This window comes from Gobius niger (assembly GCF_951799975.1).
Source record: "Gobius niger genome assembly, chromosome: 2".
Taxonomy (NCBI): domain Eukaryota; kingdom Metazoa; phylum Chordata; class Actinopteri; order Gobiiformes; family Gobiidae; genus Gobius; species Gobius niger.
Window position 1 is genome coordinate 8,383,159 of NC_136853.1, and position 27,295 is coordinate 8,410,453.

At 40.7% G+C, this 27,295-nt stretch overlaps 1 protein-coding gene across 1 annotated transcript in view; it reads left to right on the top strand.

The window, feature by feature from the left end:
• The window catches only part of LOC306959978 (uncharacterized protein), a gene marked incomplete at its 3' end in the record, with an annotated part of 93,078 nt that overhangs the window by 36,550 nt on the left and 29,233 nt on the right, over window positions 1-27,295 (top strand). The window contains exons 5-7 of the mRNA XM_079552235.1: window positions 10,145-10,282; window positions 14,389-14,531; window positions 25,254-25,424. Of these exons, the coding sequence (XP_079408361.1) occupies window positions 10,145-10,282; window positions 14,389-14,531; window positions 25,254-25,424 (452 nt within the window). The remainder of the gene's footprint in view (window positions 1-10,144; window positions 10,283-14,388; window positions 14,532-25,253; window positions 25,425-27,295) is intronic.

The window sequence follows — 27,295 nt, forward strand, 5'->3', positions numbered from 1 at the left end:
AGTCCCTGAGTTTAGCGAACATATTGTCGTTGTAGTTAATAAGAAAGGAGTACGGGTGCATCAAACACTCCAATTGCAGTTTGTTTGAAATTATTTTTAGCATTCATTATTTTACACATTTGTAGTGGCCATAGTTTTTGGAATGGGTTGGGAACCACTGGTGTACAGCTGAACTGTGTGATGGGTTGGACATTTCTTTGTAATCACTCATAATCTCAGAATATCAAATGTGGAGACTAGCGAGGCCCGGCCAAAGGCCGTGTCTCAGCTAGTAACATAGATTGTTACGTCATAAACGTATAACTCGGTACTTTTCAGAAAAGTAATATTTTCCAGAAAGTAACTTCAGGGTTACTTCCCTGGGAATTAATGAATGTAAACGTGTAGGTGTTTTGTTTAAACTTGCATGTTAATGAACATACATGGGTCTCATGCATGTAAACAAGCCACACTGGATTGTAGCCTTGGGCTAATTTCCATCCGTCGTCCCCCATGCGCACGCTCAAACACACTCACATTCATCCTGGCCTATTGTACATGTTTTTAGTGGTAGGGGAAACCGGAGTACCCGGAGGAAACCTACACAGACACAGAGAGAACATATAAACTCCACACAGAAACCTCCGTCCTGGTGGGAATCGAACCCAGGACCTTCTAGCTCAAGCATGAGCGCTAACCGCTGCGCCACCGTGCTGAAGAAAGTTTGCATCTTTGAGTAATCTATGAATCTTCTCCAGTGGTTGTTCTTAGCAGCGCGACAGCAGCTCCTTCTGCGTATCCTGGAAATACTTCCCTCTCTTCTCACTCACTTTAAGCTGAATCCTTTCAAGGCAAAGTGAAAACTCAAGCCTCGGCTTCACTACAGCCAGACGGGATGAACAAACTTTTTATTTTTATCATTTTATTGAAACCGCTCTGCAGTGAAGGTGAGACAGAGGACGGGGCTGAGCTGGGCTTTGGACGAGATCGCCTGAAAACCAAGAAGTGAAACTACTGGATATTTTTGTTTCAGCTGTTATAGATCAATATTACATTTTCAAAGTGTAAGACCTTGATAAAGAAAAATACATTTAAGACATAAACAAAGGTTGAACTGGCTCATCTGAAAGCATTGTTCAGGGCGTGATGGCACTGGATCCTTGAGTAAAAATCCACAAGGCGAGGCATGTTTATTTATATCGTACACAATGTGTAACTCCCTTTCACGGTTTGAAACGCCTAAAGCATCCTCTACTCGTCAAGTTCATCCTTTCTTTTTCACCCTGCACTTTTCTAAACGTCCTTCCTCCAAACATTCAGTTTTGAAGACACAGTACAAAATAATACTGACAGAAATATGGATATTGTGTCACACCTCAGACGGTCTGTAGGTGCAGGCGCTGTTGAAAAAGAACATCGTCCATCAATACAAATCCACTCTGCAGCTTTAAGCCACAAAAGGCTTTTCACCAGAGACTATGGCCGGCTGTGAAAGGGGAGGGGCCGGTCGTATCACTGTGTCCAACCCCACTGAGGCGAAACAGACTCATCAACTCCGGTTTTTCAGGTTCCTGAACTGTGAAGCAGGTAAAGACAGAGACTATCGGCTGGAACTAGTGCTCCTAATGCAAGGAATATCAAGTGTGTAGTTCCTGTAGTTAAAGCATGTTTTAAGCGTGTTGTGTCCTCTTCAAAAACATACCTGGAGCAGCGTTTTGTTTTATTTGCACCGGTGATCCCTCATATTCAGTCCGTCTCCCTCTTTTGCGCCGGATATAACTACAACATTGCGCTGCACTGGCCGGTTTTCTGCGCTTATGCATTCACAAATACTGACACACTGTAAACCCTGACGAGCTCTGATAACTCAAATAAAGTAGTTAAACCGGCTGCACCAGATGGCTGTGGTACATAAACCTTAAACCAACTGAGTTCACTTGGACTCAAATCATTTAGTCAATAGTAACTGTAATATGGACAATAATACTGATATCATCATATCGAACAAAACAAGTAAAAAAACCAAAAAAAACCCAATAACATTTTCTGATTGGTTAATAATGCGATTTTAAGAAAAAAGTAAGTATAGCTTAAACCAGACCTGGGCAAAATACGGCGGTGTCTCCCCTGGATAAAGCATGATGTACTGTTTGTTATACTGTCTGTTATACTGTTATACTGTATGTTTTACTGTATGTTATACTGTATGTTATGCTGTCTGTTCTACTGCATGTTCTACTGCATGTTTTACTGCATGTTCTACTGCATGTTTTACTGTATGTTTTACTGTATGTGATACTGTATCAGACCGTCCGTGTTCCCAGTCCCCGGCTCAGGGCAGCGGTGCAGATTATCAGCAGACACCGTGTTATGTAAGCGGCTGGTTGAGTCAGCAGCCTGCAGCTTTGTTATGACGCGACTGTCGGCCATGATGCACTTTTGCCCCACAGACCGAGAAACCGTGAGGCGGAGACGAGAGGGGACACCACTACAGTTAAAGCACATTTGGAGATGGGAGCAGAGGCAGACAATACACAGGATTATGTCAAAGTGAAAAGGGTTTTTTGGTTGTTATTTTGTTAGTACGGAAAAAAACGCAGAGATCTCACTTTAATCATTTTTAACACATTGAGGCTGCGCTGTTTTTGTACATTCAATCGAGACCATTTTTCATGATATTTGTGGCACAACAGCGTATTCTATGTTATAGCTATGGACACATGCTGGACTCGTTTTTGTCGGTGAGACTCTAAGCTCTCCATAGGTGAAAACAGTTTAATTCTACGTGCCTCGGTTCCTGAGAAATCAAAGCTAAACAAATCAAAATTACTGATTTTCTAGAAATGGAGATATTGCGTGTTTTATGAAACTCTCTCCTTTCTGATTAACTCCACTCTCCAACTCAATCCACTTTACTTGTACAGCACATTTAACCAACCAAAGTGCTGCACATGAAATCATAAAAAAGATACAATACTAATTAGCTCTACCACAAAAGAAACAGATTAAAGAAAAAGAAAAAAACAAGATAAAATAAATAAAAGACACAACTCACGTGGTGTTAAAAGCCTGAGAATAAAAAAAACTCTCTCCTCTCGGGACAGGCACTGACATTATGGGGATAGGCAAATGCCTAAATATTTATATTGACAAGTTTTGAAACACTGCGTGTTGCCTCAGATCGATCGTTTTTTATCACATTTAAACAGCCTGGTTCTCGGATTGAAGACTTTAACAGGATGTTTCTCAGCCGTCCTTGGACCGATTTTAATGATGCCAAAGATAAAGTTTTACTTACCTGCGGAAATCCTGCGATCCTTTAATGATAGTGATAAAACTATGATAAAACTTGAATGGGACATTAAAAGGGGGATTTTTTTGGCATGAAAGGGGAAAAAACTGCTCCGTGGTCTTGTTTTTATGTCTCTAAAGGGTTAAAACTCAACTCTCAACTGTTTCGATCTTTCATGTGAAGCCGCTCTGCTTTGTCAAACTCCAGAGACCGAGAGAGAAGTGTCGGGTTTACAGCTGTTCACTGCGCAACACCACACCCCCCAGGACTAAAAAAGAAATCAAACGCAATAATTATCTTTGAAATGTCCAGATCGTGACTTTTTTTGATCGTCATTTATTTCAGTTCTGTCACAGAGCTGCCCAAATCACACATAAGTTGCATTAGAGTGTATAGTTTTGTAAATTAAAAATTGCTGATATTAGACTATATCTTTTATATGGCCCCACATGGCTGAAATCATGATTATAACAACTCAGTGAAAGTCATTTTCAGCAGATAAATAGATGGCTACTTCTGCCGTGAGGAAGTCTGCTCCGCTTCCTGTTTTGTCTTCTGCGTTCAGACCGGCCATATGTGCGCCGCAGAGAGTCGCATTCATCAGCTTTATTTGGCTGCACACGCTCTCCTTCTCTCTCTCTCTGTGATGAGTAGAAAACTCTGAATGCGACGCCTGTTTAGCTGTTAAATTATGCGCATGTAAACACTCACGCGCTTTGATAACAGCACCTCGCCGCTCTGAACAGGCACAATGTATCGCAGAATGATTGTTTTTTGCCATAGTGATGCAACAGGCCCAGTATTTCACTAAATCTCTGTGGTCTTTGCAAACACAGCCTGAAACAAAACTGCACAGTAAGTTAAATTGTGGGTAACGCTTAGTACGGGTAACAAGAAAGTAATTACACATGTAAGTAAAGATAGAATCATTTTTGGAATATAACTGACCTTGCATCACATGAATGACCGCATTTTGAGGGACTATTTTCTAGCAGATCTAGCTTATACAACCACGAAGCTGATGCTGCTCAAATATAAGTTATTTTAAATACAAAATGGTTAAAATTAATCTATGGACACAGACATTTATATGGTTAGTCTGGCGTTATAAGTGATTTGCCTCAGGTGCTCTGTGGAGCGGGTCAGACTGTTTTTAATGCAGGCTAGCTGATACCATAGAAATGCGCTAGCCTTGCATTAGCCTAGCGCCACGAAACTCTTCAAATATAAGAACTGCATGAATTACAAAAAAATAATATCTCCAGGTACCAGCAACACTGGGTCAAAAATCCTGAAATATCCCTTTAATACTAGCTGAGTCTCCACATTGAGTCTCCACTCGCTAGTCTCCACATTTGATATTCTGAGATTATGAGTGATTACAAAGAAATGTCCAACCCATCACACAGTTCAGCTGTACACCAGTGGTTCCCAACCCATTCCAAAAACTATGGCCACTACAAATGTGTAAAATAATGAATAAAAATAATTTCAAACAAACTGCAATTGGAGTGTTTGATGCACCCGTACTCCTTTCTTATTAACTACAACGACAATATGTTCGCTAAACTCAGGGACTGGAATTCAAGAGACAGTGGAATAATTATGGATAAATATTAGGGGTTCAGCTGTAACGGTTTGGGTCACGGTGCAGGACCCGTGGTTTGGTGCATCACGGTAGTGTACAATCAAAAAAATAATAAGTAGGTTTTGAAATGAAATAGCCTAATGATCGTTGTTAGACAGTATTTATAACCTTACAATAAAATTGGCAATGCTTTCCAAGCTGCTTTAGAATAAAATGTACCTCTGGGCTCACAATACATGAAAACAAAATAGAAAACAAATGGTACAGCAGCAAAGTAAAAAAAAAGAAAAAACTATGCAGTGCAGGCCATAGTTTCATTTTCGCTTTTACTCACACGGAGGATAAATCAGTCGGAGCAGCGCGTTTGATTAGAGGCTCGTGTTTGAGCAGGTTTTGGGCATTGTTTTGCGTGTACTTTTTTTCGGAGACAAAGCTTTGGAGACGGAATACGGCCAGGATTGGATCTTGCGCATTTGTCTGCGCCTCTGACATTACCCAGCACTGGATCCATAATGAACCACAGCCTCGGTCACTGCAGGAGAGACTTAAACAAAGACACGCAGATGTGTTTTGGAGGATGTAACTGTACCTGTGCGGAGCGTCTACAGCTGCAGTTTAGCGGTGAGTGACGATGGCACACATCGCCTTGTTTGGATGCACGGCAGTCAGATCTCGTGCACTCGCGTTTTTGTGACGGCGGGTTGTCCTCGGACAGCAGCACCGCGGTCCATATGGACCCGTGGTCAATGCCCGCGGGCGGTGGGACCGTCACGTGGGGGCCGGCCGCGGATGTAATAATAATAATAATAATAATGCATTAGTCTTATATAGCGCTTTTCCAGACGCGCAAAGTCGCTTAACAATGTGATGCATTATTCATTCACCCCCCATACTCTGTGATGATAAGCGAGGAAACCAGTCTGCGCACATCAGCCCCCAGCACCAACCACGCACACACTCACTACTCTCGCCAGGCTTCCTGGTGTTCCCAAACGGTCTCCCATCCCAGTCCTAACCAGGCCCTTCCCTGCTTAGCTTCCGAGGAACGGTCTCCCATCACAGTCCTAACCAGGCCCGTCCCAGCTTAGCTTCAAAGTCGGTATGGGAAATAAACATGGCGGCGCCCAGGCGGCGGCCATTGAGATTGCGTTTTCTATTATAGATAGGGGCTGCAGTTACACGTATGACCTGAGATGGCAGTAGTGAGAATAAAATGGCTAACTTGCATCTAGCCCCTTTAAACTCTTGTTTTGACACAATCTGACACACAACTTTCTTTCCTGCCCAGAGCGATTAGGCTGTATATCTAATCCTTGGGTGGGCGGGGCTATGACTTTTATATTTATTCTCTGCACTGTCCTATTTATTGAATTTTTTTTCTTTTTTTTTACTCTGTTGTTTTTATGTATGACTTATTTGTGTGCAGCTGATGAACTGAATTTCCTTCGGGATTAATAAAGTACATTGTATCTTATCGTATAGGGTAATGATATGGAAAGTTTTGTAAAATATATCTAAAATACTGTTCTGGGATGCTACAGGATCAACTGTTTTGTAGTTTTTCTGGTGAGAAGCTCCGTGAGTAGTGTAAACCTTCCAAACGATTGATCCTGGAGCGTCCTGGATGGAAAGTAAAGGCGCCACGCTGACCACTCATACGCCGCCGGGTCACTACAAGGTCAAATACGCACACATATAAACTCTTTGTCCACACATAAAGCTGCACCTTTAAGACCGGTATAATTGTGTTGTGTTGGCGTTTGCATAAAACCACCGAGACAATCCTGTTCTGCAGCTGTGTTTCAAGCCACTCACACAAGTCTGAGTAAACGAATCGTACCCGGGGACTATTTTTAGCGCCGCGCAGCTCACTCCTCATGTTTACAAAGGTTTCCTTTCCCTACAATGGCTGCAGATGATTATTGGCAGCAGCTCTTGGTGAATCAGAAAGTGAGGCTATTGCACTTTTTAATCAGCTCAATTCAGAATAGTTTTATTGCCATTGTCAGAGAACAGGGCCACAAACTATAGGAACTTGGTGGAGATCAATTGTAAACGATAAAAACTTTTAAAGAGGGGGTATTATGCTTTTTTCAGCCACATAGCACCAGTCTATAGCACACTACAATGATGACGAAACCTTCTGTTGGTCTGTCAATGCAGTAAATTAGAATAACTGCCTTGTATAAAATTGCTCTTTCAAAATGGCGGTCGCAAATGACTTGAAATAGGCCCCTGTCTCTTTAAGAACCTCTGACCCTTTCCGACACGCCCCCTCCACACGCTGTCTGTGGCATCACAACACTTTCTCCACAGTATTGAAACTACGATCGGTGCATTTTAATTTTTATTGTTGGAAAGGAGCTACTGTTTATCACTTTGTGAACAATGGCCGCACAGGATATGATTTGGAGACGAACCTTCCACACCGGACGCTTGGAAGGGGCTCTTGCCTGAAAAATAACTGCTGTTTGGAGGCTTCTCTTTGCATCTGCCATGCCCTATGGATCTCTAACTATACCCCCATGGACGACACCAGGATCTGCAGGAGCCCATACCATTCAAAGACGGACATTATCTGTGCAAGTGGACAATGGTTTTTCGAGGTTACCCGTTAGCTTGTTATAATCGACTACAGCTCATTGTTGATGAAAAGTCTGCAATAAACCACAAATGTGTAAAGCCAGGCTCATTGTGTGATCATCGTAAAGGCTGCTTCGAGTAGTTGCTGCTTTATTGACGTTATTTGTGCATAATATGCTGCCTGTTTTCAATGAATGTTGTGAAGGTGAAGGTTGTTAGCTTGTCGCGGCTAATAGTGCCTTAGCTCCGGGAGAAACCACTCGGCTACGACTCACTGTAGATGAAATGTGAGCAATAAACTACGAAATCAACAAGCCCGGCTCAGTGTGTGATCATCATAAAGGCTGCTTCAAGCAGTTGCCTGTTTTAGTGGCGTTTTCAATGCATAATATGCTGCTTGTATTCAGTGAATTTTCCCGTTAGCTTATCGCGGCTAGCTTGTTAGCTCCGGGAGAAAACCACTCGGCTACGACTCACTGTAGATGAAATGTGAGCAATAAACTACGAAATCAACAAGCCCGGCTCAGTGTGTGATCATCATAAAGGCTGCTTCAAGCAGTTGCCTGTTTTAGTGACGTTTTCAATGCATAATATGCTTGTATTCAGTGAATTTTCCCGTTAGCTTGTCGCGGCTAGCTTGTTAGCTCCGGGAGAAAACCACTCGGCTATGACCCATTGTAGATGAAATGTGAGCAATAAACTTCCAAATCAACAAGCCTGGCTCCGTGTGTGATCATTGTTAAACGGTTCTTTATGTGTGTGGTGGTTTTATTGACTTTATTTGTGCATATTTTTCGTTTTCACGTGATGACTCGAGGTTTAGCTTAGCATTAGCTTTCTCCGGAGGCTCTGTGCATCATCAAGGCCCAGCGCAGAACCAGCCGCTGAAATAAGCGTTCTTGTCACCGGTTTTAATCCTGGGTGTTTCGGTAACAGAAACACTGATGTGTCTTTGTAAAAGTCTGCTGTGGCTCCGGTTCACAACACATGGAGCTAATCCTCCATGATGACTCTGTTTACATCTTAGGGCTAGACACTGCGGGGAGGGGGTTCTGCTGAGGAGCAGTGGTTGGTTACTCGGCTGGTGACGAAAGGTCGGAGGCGTATCCTGGAGGTCGAGGGCGTTTCCTGAAGGAATCAGGCGTTTTATCCCTAAAATGGCCGCCATCAGAGTTTCTACAGATTACTCGAAAATACGTGAATGTGCCAAGGCAACACTTCAGGCATGGTTTTAATGAGGGAATGACTTAATAACATGATGTAAAGCTTGAAAAAGTCGATTTTGCATAATAGGCCCCCTTTAAACTATAAAACTATAAGGGCATGCATAGGTTAAGATAAAAATAAGATGACAATTCAACAGAGAACAGCAGCGTGAATTCATTTACAGAGGTGCAGATGCATTAAAGGGGCTAGATGCAAGTTAGCCATTTTATACTCACTACTGCCACCTCAGGTCATATGTGTAACTGCAGCTTCTATATTAAGCTTGTACATGACGGCACTTCAGACCCAAAGTGTGAAGACCCGAAAATGAAAATTGTATAATAAGATCCAGATATTTATCATTTCCGCTCCTACCTAAAATGAAAGAAGTGCACTTTAAAACCATGAATGATATATACCCTTGTAAAGAATTTTTAAGAATTAGATACCAATTTCAAGATAACATATGTAAATTTTGTCAAATTGATATTGTTTATATCATTTATTTTATGAATGTAGTAATTTAAAGAAATTGTGGGTTGATTTATACAATTGGTTGAAGGTAAAGAACAATGTACCCATGTTGGATTATAATTGTGTCAAATTTGGAGTATTTATGAAAGACAAAAAAATAGAATATATGTATAATAATTTGATAATTCTGAGTAAATTTTATTTACATAGGTGTAGATTCCTGAATATAAATCCCAATTTTGTTCCTTTTAAAAATGAACTGAAGTCCTTGTATAAGTCTCTTAAAATTCTAGAATGTAAAAGTGCCTTAAAACTACTGTATGTGAAAAATTATCTGTATATATGAGCTAATGCCCTGATGTTTTTGTAACAAATGTTTATTTTTTTTATTTATTGTTTGGTTTATTTTTTGATGCTGCTTAGATTTTCATGCATAGCAGGCATTTGTATTGCCTTTTTTGATTAAGATACATTGTCAATTGACTTTGCAATAAAAAAACATGGAACATGTAGGGGGAGGAAAATACAGAATTTTTACATTTTTGATCTCCGTATTGTCCCTTTTTAAGGTAGATTATGTCATTTTTACGTGAAAAGATTGTTTATATTTGTGCGTATTTGACCCTGTAGTGATGAGTGGTCAGTATGGCGCCTTTACGTCCGATCACAGTGGTTTCTTGGACGCTCCAGAATCTATTGTTTGGAAGATTTTCACTGCAGACAGACCCTTAAAGGAGCTCTACCTGATTGTACAAAGAAACTTTCCTAATGCATTTACAACATTAGAATTCATCACAGGGAGTTTAAACCAGGTTTCACAACTTTCAGGAGGAAAACTGTCACATAATTATAAACCTTTTTACTGTTTGTATTCAACTCTTCTTTACTTTGAACTTCTACTGTGACTTCTTTTATGCCATTGTTTGTTTTTTAGCTGGGCTTTGGACTGGCTCAGTGACCGCTCTCTTACCTCACAATGGGGACTCTTAAATACTTTTGTTTTGCGTGTTCCTTCTCCGCAGGTGAAGCGGTCCTACAGTCACGGCACGTACCGCGCTGGACCCATGAGGCAGATCAGTTTGGTGGGAGCCGTGGACGAAGAGGTCGGCAGCTTTTTCCCAGAATTCCTTGGGCTCCTTGAAGAATCGCCCTTCCTGAAGGTGAGCCGCCTGTGAAGTAGTGTTGCTGAATTCATAAACAGTGGCAAGAAAAAGTGAGTACACCGTTTGGAATAAGTAAGTACACCCCCTGAATCTCGCTGAACTGCAGCAGTTTTGTAAAGACGAATGGTCCAAGATTTATCCTGATCACTGTGATCGTCTGATCTGCAACTACAGAAAAACAGTTATTGCTGTAAAAGAAGAGTCAGCCAGTTATTTAATACAGGGGTTCACTTATTTCTTAACACGCTGTTGTGAATGTCTCAGGTCTTTCTGCAAAATATCTTGATAAACTTGTGAATACATTTTTCTATTGATGATATCACGTTGTCCAGGCCCTGAGGGAACACAACAGCCCCACACCATGATTCTCCTGCTCCAGACTTTACAGTGAGGAGAGGGTTTAGATGTTGAGGTGCGGATCCATTGTTCCTCCACACATGACGTTGTGTGTTCCTCCCAAACTATTCAACTTTGGTTTGCGAAAGCGCTCTTGGATGCTCCACAGCACAACTGGAAAAATATTCATTCAACGTTATGTGTGGAGGAAAAATGAAACAGCACACCAACATCTTAACACTATGCTCACTGTGAAGTCTGGAGCAGGAGAATCTAGTCTGGCTATTGCCAGAGAAAATATCCCAAGTTATATTGCTGGGTTGCAGGTGACATCACAGCGTTCTAAATGCCTATACTATTATATAGAGGAAAAATTATTTTGTTTTTGAGGACATTTTTGGTCTTGTAGAGAGAGATCATGGACCCAGTGACAGATATCAATGATCATTTTTCTCATTCATACATTTTCTTTTTAGCTACGACTTGTGGAAGTGTAATGCTGTTAATAGGAAAAACTGGCTCCTGCCCCCAACTGGGTCCGATGACATCATCATATTCTAGAACCTGCAACCCAGCAATTTAGTCTGGGGACCACCAATTAATTTTCTCGTAGGAGAGGTGAGGTTTAGTCCTTTATTGGGCTGAATGTCTATCATGCGTCTGCACGTAGTCTTAGCCAATGGTATCATCATATCCAATGACGTACCTGCTGTAAACTTTCAAGCTAAAATATTTAGAACTTGGTCTAAAGCTTGATCGAAAGATGGCGTTGTGTCTGCTGCGTCATGTTGGATCTGTAAATAAACTTTTTTTTTTTTTTCCATAAACAAACTACAAGCTTCCGTATATCGAATTGTGCATCATCATCTTGCCGTCCCTCCTCGTTCTGTGATTGGTTCCGAAATCCATGCAAAAATTTCAGCCATGGTCCCCAGGCTGCTGTGTCTGGGCACACAGGGCCTGGACAATGTGATATCATCAATAGAAAAACGTATTCACAAGTTTATCAAGATATTTTGCAGAAGTCACCAAGAGTGAACCCCTGTATTAAATAACTGGCTGACTCTTTTGCAGCAATAACTGCTTTTCTGTAGTTGCAGATCAGACGCTCACGATGATCAGGATGAATCTTGGACCTCTTTACAAAACTGCTGCAGTTCAGTGAGATTCAGGGGGTGCACTTACTTTTTCTTGCCACTGTAGTTACTGAAAAAAGCACAAAAACACTACGTAAGTCTGTAAAATCACTGCTGCGGAGTCGTTTTGCTGATGATTTACGCCTCCATAGACGTGTGCTGCTTATGCTGCTCGCACTTCTCCCGCCCAGACGAGATACTGTGCGTGGCTGCAGGTGCGAGGGGATGGTTAAAAATATATATATTTAAAAAGTCTGCTTATTTCCTGAACTCTGGTGTTTTGTAAATGATGAAAAATCATTTTAAATGGGTCCTTTTGCCTTTGCCAAACACGGGTAATTTGCATTTAAATGAATGTGATTTCAGGGGTTGACATTAACATTACTGGGCCAGTCTTTTTCCAATATTACTGCTGCTTTCTGCTTTTATTTGCCACTATTGCTTACAAATGTTTTATTTATTCATTTGAGCAGCTTAGCTTAACCTCATAACCTCCGCCTTTAGATTTGGGTAAAGCCGAACTGGAGAAAATGCGCTCGGTTAAGGCGGGGGTGAAGAGGTCAAACATATTTTACAGAATTATAAAAAACAGCAAGGCCATTGCGCTCAAAAGGAGTAGGAAGAAGTTCAAATAACTTATACAAACCTACCCCTCATCTGTCATGCATCTTTAACATCACTTTCAGCAGAGACTCAAGCCACACATGAGTCTGTGCTTGTGCATTAATTGTTCATGATCGTACAAAATGTCCCTTAAGGATTTAATACAATAAAAGCCCATTGATGGATATTGATTGCTCTGTAAATTAAAAAAGATTGTATAGCTCGGTAGAATCAATATCCAGTTATAGCCATAGACTTTAGAATTAATAGACAGCTTCTTCTCACTCCTCCCCGTTTACCATAATGACCACGTTCAAAAGGGAAATAATGGCTTTTATTTTACAGACTCCTCCTGCCCAGCTTCCTAAAAAGGGAAAAAGGGCGGGATCTTCACTGTAGACTCGGCCGTGTGTAAAGTGCAATGCTTGCTTATGGAAAAAGCTTGTTTTGCCGCCCCTATAAGGAGGTACAGCTATGGTGGCTCCTAGCGGCCTCACAAAGCAGAGGGACCAGCGGCCATTGATTATAGCCTACATCACATGTGTCAAGGTCAAGGCCCAAGTAGATGATTTAAAGTGGCCCTTTGAGGAGCCATTCCTGAGCATGTAAAAAACAAAGTCTCTAGCCCTTTCCTGTGCAGAATTATGGATTTTTAAAGAAGTAACCAGTTTGCTCACTCCAGCCACTAGGGGGCAGCTTAAATTTAAAAAAGGAAAGAATTCCACACGTGTCCAGCAGAGGGCACTGACATAATAAGAGATGTATTTATTTATTTAAGATGGGACAGTGCATATTAATTAACATGAGTCCTCAAAGTCCACATGTAAATATGCCAGAGTTAGCCACAATGGCTAATTTTCATCAGTCGTCCCAGGGCAGGTTGCTGTTCTCAGATCAGGATATAAACAACATATTATAGCCACGTGGTAAATGGTCAGTATGCCCCAGGGCGGCTGTGGCTACAATAGTAGCTGCCATTGAATGTGGATTGAATGAATAATGACTTCATGTAGCACTTGGAGAAACATGTTACACAGGCTGATGAAGCACAATAAGTGTAATTTATGAGGCCAAAGTCCTTTACAATACATGCGACCCACGACCCACCAAGTGTCACCAAAATGTCACAGAGTAAAACCAAAATAGAAACATATCAGTGTTTAGCTAATACTTAGATCAGGGGTGCCCAAACTTTTTGTCTTCGAGGGCCACAATGAAAAAGTGCCTGTGAGTCGCGGGCCAAACACGGCGATGTCAAGCACGAAAAAAAAAAACATAGAACTGCAAATTATAAAGTTACTTTATTTTATTTACTTTTTATTTTTTCAATAGCCTACATTTGCATTTGATTCTATCAATGCAAATAACATGCTATATTAAAATGAATGGTAACTATGGCAAAAGCCTAATTTTAGCAAAACAAAATCAACAATTGTAGCAATTTAGTGCAAAAAAACAAAACACCTGTATCTACAGCACCTACAGTAACTTTACCTCATTCGTTCACTCAAAGATAATGCCACATTAGATTATTTCGATATGCACCAGTTCTTTTATCAGTCAATTTTTAACATTGATGTTGAGGTCAACAACCTTTGCAATAAAAGTTGGAAAACTGTGAAAGTTGATGCTACAACGCTCTGGAATTAATTAATACCAGAGCGTTGTTAAGGAACAGTGTTTCCTTAACTTTGCGAAAGGAGTGAAACAGCGCCCCCAATTTGACGCTTGTGGTCAAAAAGTGTACTGCACCCATATTTACCATTGAGAATGAATGGAAGAGAGTTAGTATTAACCACACGCAGCGCAAAAGTAGGTCACTCTCTGGAGGGCCCACTTTGGGCACCCCTGACTTAGACTGTTTAGTTCCAGTCCTGTTTGTTATTATTATATTACAACTCGAGTCACGTTTATCATAAACTGACCTCAAACTGACCTCTTCAGCCTCACCAACACTCACATGTAAAAACGACTGTATGACGAGGCCACACGTCATTTCCTTTGTCTTGTTTCTGTTTTTTGCTGCAGCGGACTCTGCCATGGGGCACCTTCTCCAGCCTGAGGTACATGGACCCCAAAGACAGCGACGACGGGCCCATATTGTGGGTGAGACCTGGGGAGCAGATGATCCCTCTGGCTGATATACCAAAGTCTCCCTTCAAGAGGAAACGGTAAGAAAACTAAAGCAGTGTGACTGTTTTAGAGGCTCTGATCTCCAACACGGAAAGTTTATTTCTTTAACCTCTTAACCAATCACATTTTCTCCAGTTCAGTTTTACCCAAATGTAAAAGCTTCTCGGCTGGAGATTGCAGACTATAGGCCAGGGTAACGCCTCATTTGAAAGCTAAGAACTACAACTCATCTAAACTGATCATTTTCCTCGGTCTTTGTGACCTTTTCGACTAAGAGCGTGACAACATATCGATTGTCATATATAACGCAATATTTTCCGGGATGATATGATACCTTTTTGTCACGATATCGATACTTTTGATGACGTCATGCTTATTAATGAACGACGTCATGCATATTATTGAGGCAGTAGTGTTCCACTGTTTTCACAGTCAATAGAGGCCAACAGTGATCATGAATTCAGTCAGGACAGCAGGGGGCAGCACTACAGTTTTAAGCACTTGGACCAAACACTATCACACAAATAAGTTACTTTTAATGATAGTTTTTATTAAGGCTGTCAATAGATTAATTTTTGTAATCGCGATTAATCGCACTTGTGAAATGCGATTAATCGCGATTAATTAATTAATTTTTTTCTAACCACCTTATTCATTTTTAATACTTATCCCACATAAAACACTTATATTTAAAGCACGTGATTACTGATTGCACATATCATTGACCAAATCTACAGTTTCATATTAATGGGAAAAGCCCAACAGCTGATAACCGGGATCTTCAGCCATTTCTGAAGATCCCAGGATTGATAACTCACTTTTTAGAGACATTTTCTTTTGTGCTGAACCTTTTGGACAGAAACTGCACACTTTTAGGTTCATGAAGTAGAATATAAGGACAAAATTATTATTTTTTTTGTTGAAATAGGATAATTAAATTATTATCCTTAAGATTAATTTAATTAATCGCAATTAATTATTTTTGCGATTAATCGCGATTAATGTTGACAGCCCTAATTTTTATATTTATAAAGAAGATTAATTTAAGATTGATTTATTCGTTTTGAAATAGGACTGTGATATCAGAAATTAAAATTGAAGCCTTGGAATGTGGAAGGAATACCCCCCAAGAGTTATGATCGAGTTATGACAGAGTTATGATAGAGTTATTACCTGTTTTCGTCTTTTTTGTCGTCGCTTCAATGCTGTTTTCAAGAAGCTTTAGTATTTGGGTTCAGATGGGGGTTAAGAGGTTAAAATAGCTCATCATTTACTCTATTATTCCCTGTGGAATGTATATAATTAACTGAATAAACCAAGAACTGAATTAAACCGATTATATAAAGTAGTACAATTAATTCCATTCAACAAGCAAAAATACAGGAAACAAAACTTGTGTCCTTTGGAGGCGGACGATTTTCTGAGTGTGTTAGTCATAGTTATAAATAACCACAGGCTGCAGTATCATAGAGGAGCCTGTCTGTTTATTACTGCCTGAGCAGAGCTGAGATCACAGCAGCGTTTGAATGGAGCTCAGGCACGTCTCCCCTCTCTCTCCCGGACAGCTGGAGAGTGAGGCTAATGTTGTGACGCTAAACGACTGCCTTGGAGGGATTACTGTCGTCACTCTGTGAAGAAGATCCAGCTTATGACCAAATGCTTGATGTATGGATCAGAATCCCAATAGGCTCTATGCACGCGAGGCTGTTCTAACCGTCGAAATGATAGATATAGATGGCATCTTAGCAAATGCCCATATATGGTCATGTTTGAAGCAGCCAAACAGGGAAGAAGAGAAAAAAACATAACTTTCTCCCATTTCTCCACCCTTACTTTAACAAATGCTGAATTATGAATATATTTTTCTACTGAATATAAATACAGAGACACGGAGAGGAGCAAAACTGACAATGCTAACCAGGATGCTTCATGCTACGCTAGCAAAAACGATGATAACGAGTGCCGTTTTTCGCTTCTACTGAACAATTTGCCGTGATCAAATATCCATAAGGACCTGATTTTGGCTGGACTTTATTCTGTGACAAATATGTTTATAGTCTGCCAGAAAACGGCTACAGAATCAGAATCGGTTGTATTGCCATAATTATGAGCAGGTTCACAACTAGGAAGGTTTTTTTGGTCGAGAAACATAAAACATGAAGCGTATAACTTATGATAAATAATAGACTATAAAGACTTTAAACTGTAAGGCTATAGACTATAAGGGCATGCGTAAAAAGATTGAATTTAAACTATGATAAAGACAACAATTTGACATAGAACAACAGTGTGAGTGTTTACAGATGCACAGGTGTTAGCAGTAAGTATGAGAGTGGACAGACCACACAGTGCAATAGAGCGGATTACATTCATGAGTCTGTAACTGAGTTATTGGGTCTGGTTTTTGTCTGATGGCGGAGGGGAAAAACTGTTCATGTGGCGGGAGGTTTGGGTCTGGATGGACCATAGCCTCCTGCCTGAAGGGAGGGGGTGAATTGTTTCTCCTATTAACTGCATTACACTTTCACAAGTCGTATCTAAAAAGAAAAGGTATGAATTACAAAGCGATCATTAATATCAGTCACTGGGTCCACGATCTCTCTGTCCTCAAAAACAAAATCATTTTACCTCTATATAATAGTATAGGCCTGCTGTGATATGACCTGAAACCCAGCAATAGTCCATGACCAGGGTGAGAAGGGTCAGCTGTGATCCGACCCACACGCCTCCGGGTCCTGGAAAGAATTTACTCTCAATAAGCAGATTCTTTTACATTTTTACTGCTGTGGTATTGAAAGCCTCTTACTTCTGCAATTACGGTGTGGTTTGGAAACGCTCCGGCGAAAGACAAGAAAGCTTTAAATCACGCTGGTGTGGAACTTTCTGTCCTGGAGGATATTTACAAACAAAGACTTCTGTCTCGGGCAGAAGACGCTGCCTCCTGCAGGGACCTGTTTGAACTTCTGCCCTCTGGGAGGCGCTATTGTGCTATTAAATGTGGTAAATGTCGCCACAGCAAAAGCTTTTTTCCATAAGCTGTCTTTGAACGGTGCACTCTGATCAGGCTTCTTTACTTTTTGCCTTTTAATTGTGTTTCAAAAATTAAATTTTTAAACTGTATTGGTACAGACGCATCTCTGGAATCGCCCATATATGGCCATGTTTGAAAACAGTTAAGGGGGAAAACAATTTGGAGAAAAATCTAAACTTTCTCTAATTATTCAAAAACTACTTTAACAAAAGCTGAATTATGAATATAGTTTTCTACTAAATAAAGATACAAAGACATGAAGAGGAGCAAATGCTTCATGTTAGCATCGTGCTAATGCTAACGCTAGCTAGCGCTAGCTACAACTCCCTTTCTTTTCTTCTACTTAACAATCTGCTGTGATAAAAGATATGGTGGGCCCGATTTACATTTGACTTTATTTATGTGATAAATAAGTTCATATTCCACCAGAAAACGGCTATAAGGAGTGAAAAACTGTGTTTCCCAAAAGATTTTATTTTCCCCCTCGGCGAAGCCACGCCCCCTTCTATGACGCAACGTCATGTGTATCTATTGTAACCTTGGTGAGGCCACGCCCCCTTCTATGACGCCATAGATAAAGACAGCATCTCAAATCTTTAGAGAAACACAATTTTTTACTCTTTATTGCCATTTTCTGGTGAAATATGAACTTATTTATCACATGAATAAAGTCAAGTGTAAATCGGGCCCATATGGATATTTTGGATATTTTCTCACAGCAGATGTTCAGTAGTAGTGAAAAAACGGCAGTTGTAGCTAGCACTAGCTAACCATTAGCATTAGCCCGATGCTAACAGGTTAGCATTCTCCGTTATTTATGTATGTTATGGGCTGTTAAACCACTTTGCTCCTCTCTATGTCTTTGTATTTTTATTTAGTAGAAAACTATATTCATAATTCAGCATTTGTTAAAGTAGTTTTTGAATAATTGGAGAAAGTTTAGATTTTTATCCAAATTGTTTCCCCCTTAACTGTTTTCAAACATGACCTTATATGGGCGATTCCAGAGATGCCGTCTGTATCTATGCTGTCATTATGACATCACAACCCTATTAGTTCGTCCACAGTCGGTCTCCCTGAGATGAGACGATGAGGTAATTTTACCGTATGTTTCCCCCTGAGCAAAGACCACGAGTCCGAGCGCAGGAGGGAGAAAGAGAAACACGCCGGCCCTTTAAATGAAGAATGATTCATTCTCTGATTCTCTCTCAGATTTACTGTATGTTGTTGCTTCATGAAGCTGAAATGTAATAGTTGTAGAGTTACCACGATGTTTAACAGCAGATTTAGAAGTATGTTTGCTGTGGTCCCCAAATAATGTTTTTAAGGCTCGATTATTTGTGATCTTGCCTACTTTGATGAAGCAAATGACCTGGAGCCTCCGTTAGATCGTGATGACATGAGCATATTCCAAATGAACAAGTCAGGCTGAAACTGTGAAGGAGTGGTTTCAAGTTGATTCAGATGGAAGAGCGCTCATAAAAATGCTTGTATTCGCACAGATAAACAGGCGTGTGTTTATCTGGGCCGTGTTGGAGACGCCGCAGAGCGAAGTCGTGGATTCTGAAGCCGCCGACTCGTGTTGGAGAAATATGATAACGCTGTTTTTCTTCTCCTGTGGTTTTGAAGAAAAGGTCAAACGCGGCGTCTCTGCTGAGCCGCCCGACGAGCCAGCGTGATTATAGTCGTCCACAGCAAAACACAAGGCTTCACTTTGTGTAGTACAAATACAGCTTGCAGTAATTGGAACAGTAATTATGTTTTAAGTTTAGCTGCATGATCTCAAAACGCGTTCATTCATAAAGCGTTTTCTTGGTACACGCGGGTTTTATGGTGAGATTAAATATGTGTAATTCCCTGTAGAGAAACTCGTCTTGCGCATTAGTGCAGATTCCCTGAAGGCTGCATAAACTCTCTAAACACGCTCTGTAGTACACTTGGTAAGTACACACAGTCAGTAAATACTTCATTCTCCATTTGTAAAGCTTTTGCACAGTTTCACAAACTGTCTGAAATTGCCTGACAGGCTCGTTGTCTTTTGGTCTGAGCAATAAATGATTAACTAGTGAATCACAAATGAATATTAATGCTTTGCAGATGTTTACAAGTGATGAAATAAGTGTGTACTAATGCTTAACGTGTAAGAATGAGTGTAAAGTTTACCAAATATTGTAATAAGTTATTGCAAAGTGAGGGAGTTACTATAAAATGTGCCACAAAATGCTCAGGTTTTACAAAGTGAGTGAGACCATGAATACACTTTCCACTTTAAAAACACAACTTTCAATGGAGCGCATACCTAATTCTGAAGGGAACAACCTGGAGTTATCGGAGTTAGCTTTAACCTTTTAACTAATATATTTCTGATCAAAATGCTGCGGCTAGCAGCATGCTAATGCTAACGGCAACTAATCAAAGCTGGGACAGAAACCATGATTGGATCACCTAAGTATTTAAAGGGACTATACGGAGTTTAAAAATGTTTAAACTAAGTATTTTCTTCCCACATGTTCCAGCCATGTCCTAATGTGTAGAATGAGCTCAGACCTGTTCACCACAACTGCCTCTAAAATCCTGCACTATCACTCAAAAAGGTGTTAATTTGGGTCCGAAGTGCAGTTACGAATAAGACCTGAGGTGGCAGTAGTGAGCATAAAATGACTTGCATCTAGCCTCTTTTAAAGTAAAGACCTGCACATCCACAGCTCTAAACCAGTGTGTTGGATCAAAAAACAGTCCAGGGAAAAAACGATCGATCCGCACAACTGTTATACTCACTAATAAATTATTGCTCTCTCCGGAAGTAGTGACGTTTCAGGCCTTAGCCCTTCGTCAGACCTAAAGTAGCCTGATTAAATAAAAAAGCCACTGCTGGAGTGGCCAAGTGTTTTATTTTAGTTTATGAAATGCAACAAGAATAACTGATATGACATAGTTGTAATAATCAGATCACTTTGGGAGTTGTTAATATTAATGCAACCTAAAAGCTTAAAAAGATTTATTTGTAAAGTACACTTACAACAACTATCGCTGCCCAAAGTGCTGTACACAAGTTAAAATACATCATTACATTACAAACAACAGCAATAACAAGAACTACCAAAGAAAATCCTGCTCAGCTTGTGTTGGCGGCGCGTGTAAACAAATGGGTCTGCAAAAGACATTGAAAACATACAATGACTGAGCTGTTTAATCTTTTAACTTTGCACTCATAATTCACCCAATTGGGCAGGAAAAGGTGGACAGGACACTGACCCTCAAACACAGCAAGAGCCACTTCATGGAATATCTGACTTTGTGAGCACCACCAGACCTGGATCAAGATCAAATCAGGACTAAAACAGATTTCAAATGGGACTAAATTATGTGTAAAGCAGAAATAAACATCAGTGAGATACGCTACCGAAGCATGAATGAAAATACCTCTAATTAAAGCAGTGCTGGCTGTCTCTGACTCAGTATTAGTGTCTTTCTATATCATTATTTTGCTCTGCGTGGGTTTAATCGTCTCTTCCCCGAGCTGTGTTTGCCTTTGCTGAGCTTATCTGTGAATGAGGACATTTACAAGTCAACACAGGTTCCTGCTCCTGTGCCTGGGCTGAATGATAAATGGAAAACAAACTGAAATCACCTCTTGAATTGTCAAACATGGCAGTTTTGTCTTTTACAATCATGTTATAAAACACATGTGGATCTTGTATTAGTTCAACACTTCACATTTCTTTCCTCAGATGATATTAGTCCTGTTTAACTGTGAACTGAAGTTGCAATTTTACAAAATGACTCGTTTAATCACAAGCTCGTCAGTAAAGTGGCCATTCATATGACGTGAAATGTGTCTGTGTTGCCTGTGACAGCAGGGGGCGCTTTATTACGGCGTAGGGCATGATTTAGAATGTGATGATGTCATAATGTCAGATGGAGGGCGGGGCCAATACGTTTGTTAAGTGATGACGTCACAGCTCTACTTCCGGGGTCTTAGACGTGTGAGAAACTACAAAAAACTCTTTAATACAACAGTCAATTTTTCTGAAACTCAAAAGAGAGATACTGATCCTACTTATTTCTCAGACTCATTAGCCAAAAATGCTGAACCTACTGCTAAAAAAGTATTACTTACTAAAATCGGTACTTCTGGTTTAGCTGAGATAAATGCTAACGGCCAAGCAGCTACGCTAACCCCGGATGTACCGACTTTAGTAAATAATACTTTTTTAGCATTTTTGGCTAATGAGTCTGAGAAATAAGTAGGTTCAGTAACTTCCCGTTGAGTTTTAGAAATATTGATTGTTGTACATAAGAGTTTTTAATGGGTTTTTTTCTCGCATATTAGCCGGTATAGATACAGACGGCATCTCGTCATAGGAGGGGCGTGGCCTCGCCGAGGGGGAAAATAGCATTTTTAGAGAAACACAATTTTTCACTCTTTTTAGCCATTTTCTGATGGAATATGCACTCATTTATCACATAGAAATAAAGTCAAGTGTAAATCGATATTTTAATGGATAAATGAATTTTCTCACCCTAAATTATTTAGTAGAAGTGAGACAATGGCAGTCATAGCTAGCGCTAGCTAGCCGTTAGCATTTGCTCGATGCTAACATGTAGCATTATGTTAGCACTCTCCGTTATTTATGTATTTATGAGCTGTTGAACCACTTTGCTCCTCCCCATGTCTTTGGATCTTTATTTAGTAGAAAACTATATTCATAATTCAGCATTTGTTAAAGTACTTTTTGAATAATTAGAGAAAGATTTTTCTCCAAATTATTTTCCCCCTTAACTGTTTTCAAACATGACCATATATGGGCGAATCCAGAGATGCCGTCTGTATCTTTTGCTGCAAATTAAAGGAAAGCACTTGTATTAGTTTTCGTTTCAAGACTTGACTTAATGAATATTCGTATATTAGTAATTGACAGATATCATCATATTCATCTCTTAGAAGCAATGGTCCAGTAGCCGGCTGGACACCCCCGCCCCTGTTTTCTTTTCTTCACTTCAAACCAAATGTGTGCAAAAGTGTTTTTTTTTTTTTCCTTCTGATAATATGTTTGCAACTTCCAAACCATATGCCCATTTTGGATAGAATCATTTTGCTTTCTTCTTCTGTATTTTGATGCCAAGTTTTCCGGACTGAAATGTCCCGAGAGAAAATGCAGTTACTGGGATAAAGGTCAGAGATTCTGTTTAGCCGAGAAAAAGTTGCCACAAAAGTTAAGAACGCGCAGTAATCTTTACCATAAAGTCCAGGAAAAACGAGAAAAGGTCAAACTCCCTCGAAGACCCTGAAATCGGGCTGTGTAAAAACAACCATTAGAATAAAGCCTATTGTCCGTAAATATATAAAACATGGTCTTTTTTCTATTCTACTCCACCATTGTGTTTCCCTTTTGTTCGCCGCAGCAATGTGCCATTTCAATTACTTGACTGAATATAAACAATCACCAAAGGACTAACCGAGACTGAGAATAACAATATTTTTGCTGGCACAGACAGAAAGAGCAACAAACTGGCGGTGTTCGCAACCCACACTCTTTTATATTTTCACTCTATATTTAGATGGAGTGGATGCAGCGTTTTTGGTAGAGACGGGAAGGAGAAGACTTCACTTTCAAGGTGGGACTAACAGAGAATACCGATCGGAGAAATGTGGCTCCTGTGCGAGAGGAGGCCGCGGTAGATTAGCGTCAAAATCCCGAAAATCTTTCAGCGCAGCCAGTTGCTCCTCTGTTTCCAAATCAGAATCACACTGTTATAAAACGATGCAGTTTAGACGCTGCGATTGGTCTGGCTTGAATTATCTGGAGGGAAATTGTAGCGAGGGATGCACCGATCTGATACTGGTATCGGATATCGGAGCCGATACTGGAAAAAATACCATATTGGCAACAAATAACCGATACCAGAAAGGGACCAAAGCACGACGGCATGTCCACTCAATAAAGGTAGGCTATCGGAGTGCCTCGGATTTTTCTCTTTTTTTTTTAACCAATGGAGTTCGGGAAAGTCCATAGTTACCATGGAGATTGGCCATCTTTGCAGCTGTTAGCATACATACGTTCCATAGACATTCCATAACATTAGCTAAAACAATATAAAAAGTGGAGAAATACAAAACATCTAACTCACTGTGGTGTCCAAGTGTTTTAATGTGAGCAATAACTCCAGTGTTTTAACTTTTAAAGTCTCCATTAGTTTACAATTGCTGCTACTCCCATAATGCTTAGCGATATGACATCACATTCCCCGAAGTCTATACCAGTTTTGGCTCAACGCTTTAAAAACACAATTAATCTGAGTGAATATGGACATGCTGCATATCATTGTAAAGCTATGAACCTGGGGAATCCAATTGTTGAGTTAGTTTTAACCTCCGCAAATGTATTTTTGATCGCCGCGCAAAATGCCGCGCTAGCAATAGCATGCTAAAGCTAGCGGGTGCATGCTAATGCTAACGAAAACTAATGAAGGCTGGGTCAGGAAATACCTAAAGAAGACTAATTGCTGGGTTGCAGGTGACATCACAGCGTTAAGGCCTATACTTAACGCTGTATAGCGTTAAGTATAGAGGGAAAATTATTTTGTTTTTGAGGAAATTTTTGGTCTTGTACAGAAAGATCATGGACCCAGTGACTGATATTAATGATAATTTTTCTACATTTTCTTTTTAGCTACGACTTGTGAAAGTGTAATGCTGTTAATAGGAAAAACTGGATCCTGCCCCCCCGCTGGGTCCGGCGACATCATCATATTCTAGAACCTGCAACCCAACAATACAATAAAATAACCACTGCTGAAGCCAAGTAGAGCTGCAACTAACGATTATTTGGTAATCGATTAATCTACTGATTATTTTCAAAATTAATCGATGAATCGCTTGGCTGTGAATGGTGTAACATAACGCTAAAGTGGCATCGCTTGAGGACGTGTTGATGGAATAAACTTGAAGTGAATGTTTGTTGGAGGCTCTTGGCGCTAATTCTGCTTCTGATTGGATAAGACACGGACAGATACAGTGGGGAAAAAAGTATTTGGCCAAAATCCAATAGAAAGTCTATGGGGAACTGACCAAATACTTTTTTTCCCTACTGTATTTATGAAATGTTCAATGTACAAAACACTACAGACCCTAACTTTAAAAACAAAGTAGGTTTTCATAAAAAATACACAATATGTCATTTTTGCTCTATTTGTGTCGAAATGATTAATCGACTACTAAAATAGTTGTCGACTATTTCAATAATCGATTAGTTGTTGATTAATCGAGTAGTTGTTTCAGCCCTAAAGCCAAGTGTTTGTTTTTTAGTTTAAGAAATAACTGATCGAACTTATTTGTAATGATCAGATCACTTCATGTGAGTTGTTTATATTAATGTAACCTAGCTTATACTGTTTTAGTATATTGCATTGCTAATGGCCTCGACCAGGCTATTGCATTGAAAATTATAGATTTTTTTTTTTTTCAAGGGCCGTTTTTTTCTGTCAGTCCAGCCCTGGAGTGTTCTGATATTTTGGATTGTCTGTTGGTACGAGGACGTAAGTGAGGCACTCAGGAAAATGATCACAATCTCAAGCAAGATCCAAGCTCTGGACTAAGCAGACTAAATATAATATGACTCAGATCACCCATGTTCAGAGAATGTGAGAAACGAGGTCTAAACCGTGGCCTCACAAAGTCTCCATTGTGACCTCGTCAGAACTAAAACCCACGGCTTGTGTTTTGCAGCTCCACAAACGAGGTGAAGAACCTGCTGCAGTCCATGCCCAGGACCAGCGAGCCCCGGGAGATGCTGTTCGAGGACCGGACCCGAGCCCACGCGGATCACATCGGCCAGGGCTTCGAACGCAAGACCACCGCCGCTGTGGGGGTGCTCAAGGCCGTGCGCTGCGGGGAGAGGTACGGGGGGGAGAGGTACAGGGGGTACAGGGGGCTCTCCCATGTCTGTGTAGGCTTCGTCTTCTTCCTTCTTCTTCTTCTTCTTCTTCTTCTTTCTTCTTCTTTCTTCTTCTTCTTCCTTCCTTCTTTCTTCCTTCTTTCTTCTTCTTCTTCCTTCTTTCTTCTTTCTTCTTCCTTCCTTCTTCTTTCTTCCTTCTTTCTTCTTCCCTCTTCCTTCCTGCTTCTTTCTTCTTCCCTCTTCCTTCTTCTTTCTTCTTCCTTCCTTCCTTCTTCTTTCTTCCTTCTTCCTCCTCTTCTTCCTTTTTCTCCTTCTCCTTCTTCCTCATCATCTTTTTCTTCTCCATCATCTTCTTTTTCTTCATCTTATTTTTGTTTTGTTTGTTTATTTATCGTACAATCACATCATGCTCGAGAGCAAAGATGACCGTACCAGACTGTAGCTTCTCAAGCTAATTTCCATCTGTAGTCCTTATCACAGTGCAGTACAGTTTCCTTCTCCATCTTCTTTTTCTTCATCTTCATCTTCTTGAAAACTGTTTCTTCTATATTTTGAAAAAGCTCCCATTTATAAACTCCACCATCCAGAATATTTTTAACATGACTAAATATCTGTCTGCATTATTAGGCCCGAGCGGCCTGGCAGGGCTCGGGCCTATTGTAATTGTACGGCAGTGCGCGGAGCGCACTGAAGAAAGACGTGCGCGTAGCGCACGTCCCGAAAAGAGCGCGCAGCGCTCAAGAAACAGAGCGCGGAGCGCTCCCCATGCATTAGACAGTAATGGGGGGGACCCCGGCACCACGCCCTGTCCGGTGAAATAGGCGTGTGCCGCGAAAGCGGCACATTTGTAACTGCTCGTGTGAAAAAAGGTGAAAAATCCAGGCATGGCGCAACATTGACAAGAAAGTAGTCGATGACGAGCGCAACGCGCTCGTCATCGACCATGGCCACTTCCCAATGCCCAAAACACTACTATAGTGACTCAGGGCATTGAGGCCTATCCAATGATATAGGTGTTTGCCGCGAAAGCGGCATATTTGTTGTTGCTCGCAAAAAAATCGGAAAAAAAAACGCATTAAGAAATATTGACAAAGAAGTGGTAAAATACGAGCGCAACGCGCTCGTATTTGACAATGAACCTCACGGGTGGGTTACTGGACGTGAGACCTTTCCGACGATATAAATATGGGCCGCCGGAGGCGGCGCTATATTGTTATTGTAAGGGTTTTTCTTATTCTTATTATTATTATTTTTCTTCTCCCCCCCCGGAGGCCGTTTCGGCCACTTCCCACTGATGAAAAGTCCTGAATTTTTGCCCAAAATTCAATTAGGTGAAAAAAAAAACTTTCACATCTCCAAATTTAAAAAATTCAAAAAAATGGCGCGTCAGCGCCCCCTGGAAAAACGGCGTTAACATTGCGGCCTATGGCCAGACCCCCCAAAATCCCGAAAACGGCGAAAATTTTAGTTCGTCGTAGACGAAAAAAATTCGGCACAGTGATTGGTCGCGTGAAGCCAAAAAAAAAAACATATTACGCGGTTGCTAGGCAACCATCTGTGTGGCGGCCATATTGGCCAGAAGAGCGACCTGGCGCCGAAGGCGCCTTTTCGTGCCCTCGCATTTGAACAAACTCGTCCTAGGGCGTTGAACGCAGCGGCTCCCCGGTCGCTCCAGATCATCTACACATGTGGGGCATTAAAAGTTATTAAAAACTTTCTAATAGAATTTCCGGTTTTGTCATGGCAACGCCATGAATTTGGCGTACGTTTTCGGCGCTCGCCGTCACCTTTGAAGAGTCATAACTCGCACATACTGTGGCCGATTTTATTGTAACTTGAATCGTTGGTCGAGTCGTCGGCCCCGGATGTTTTG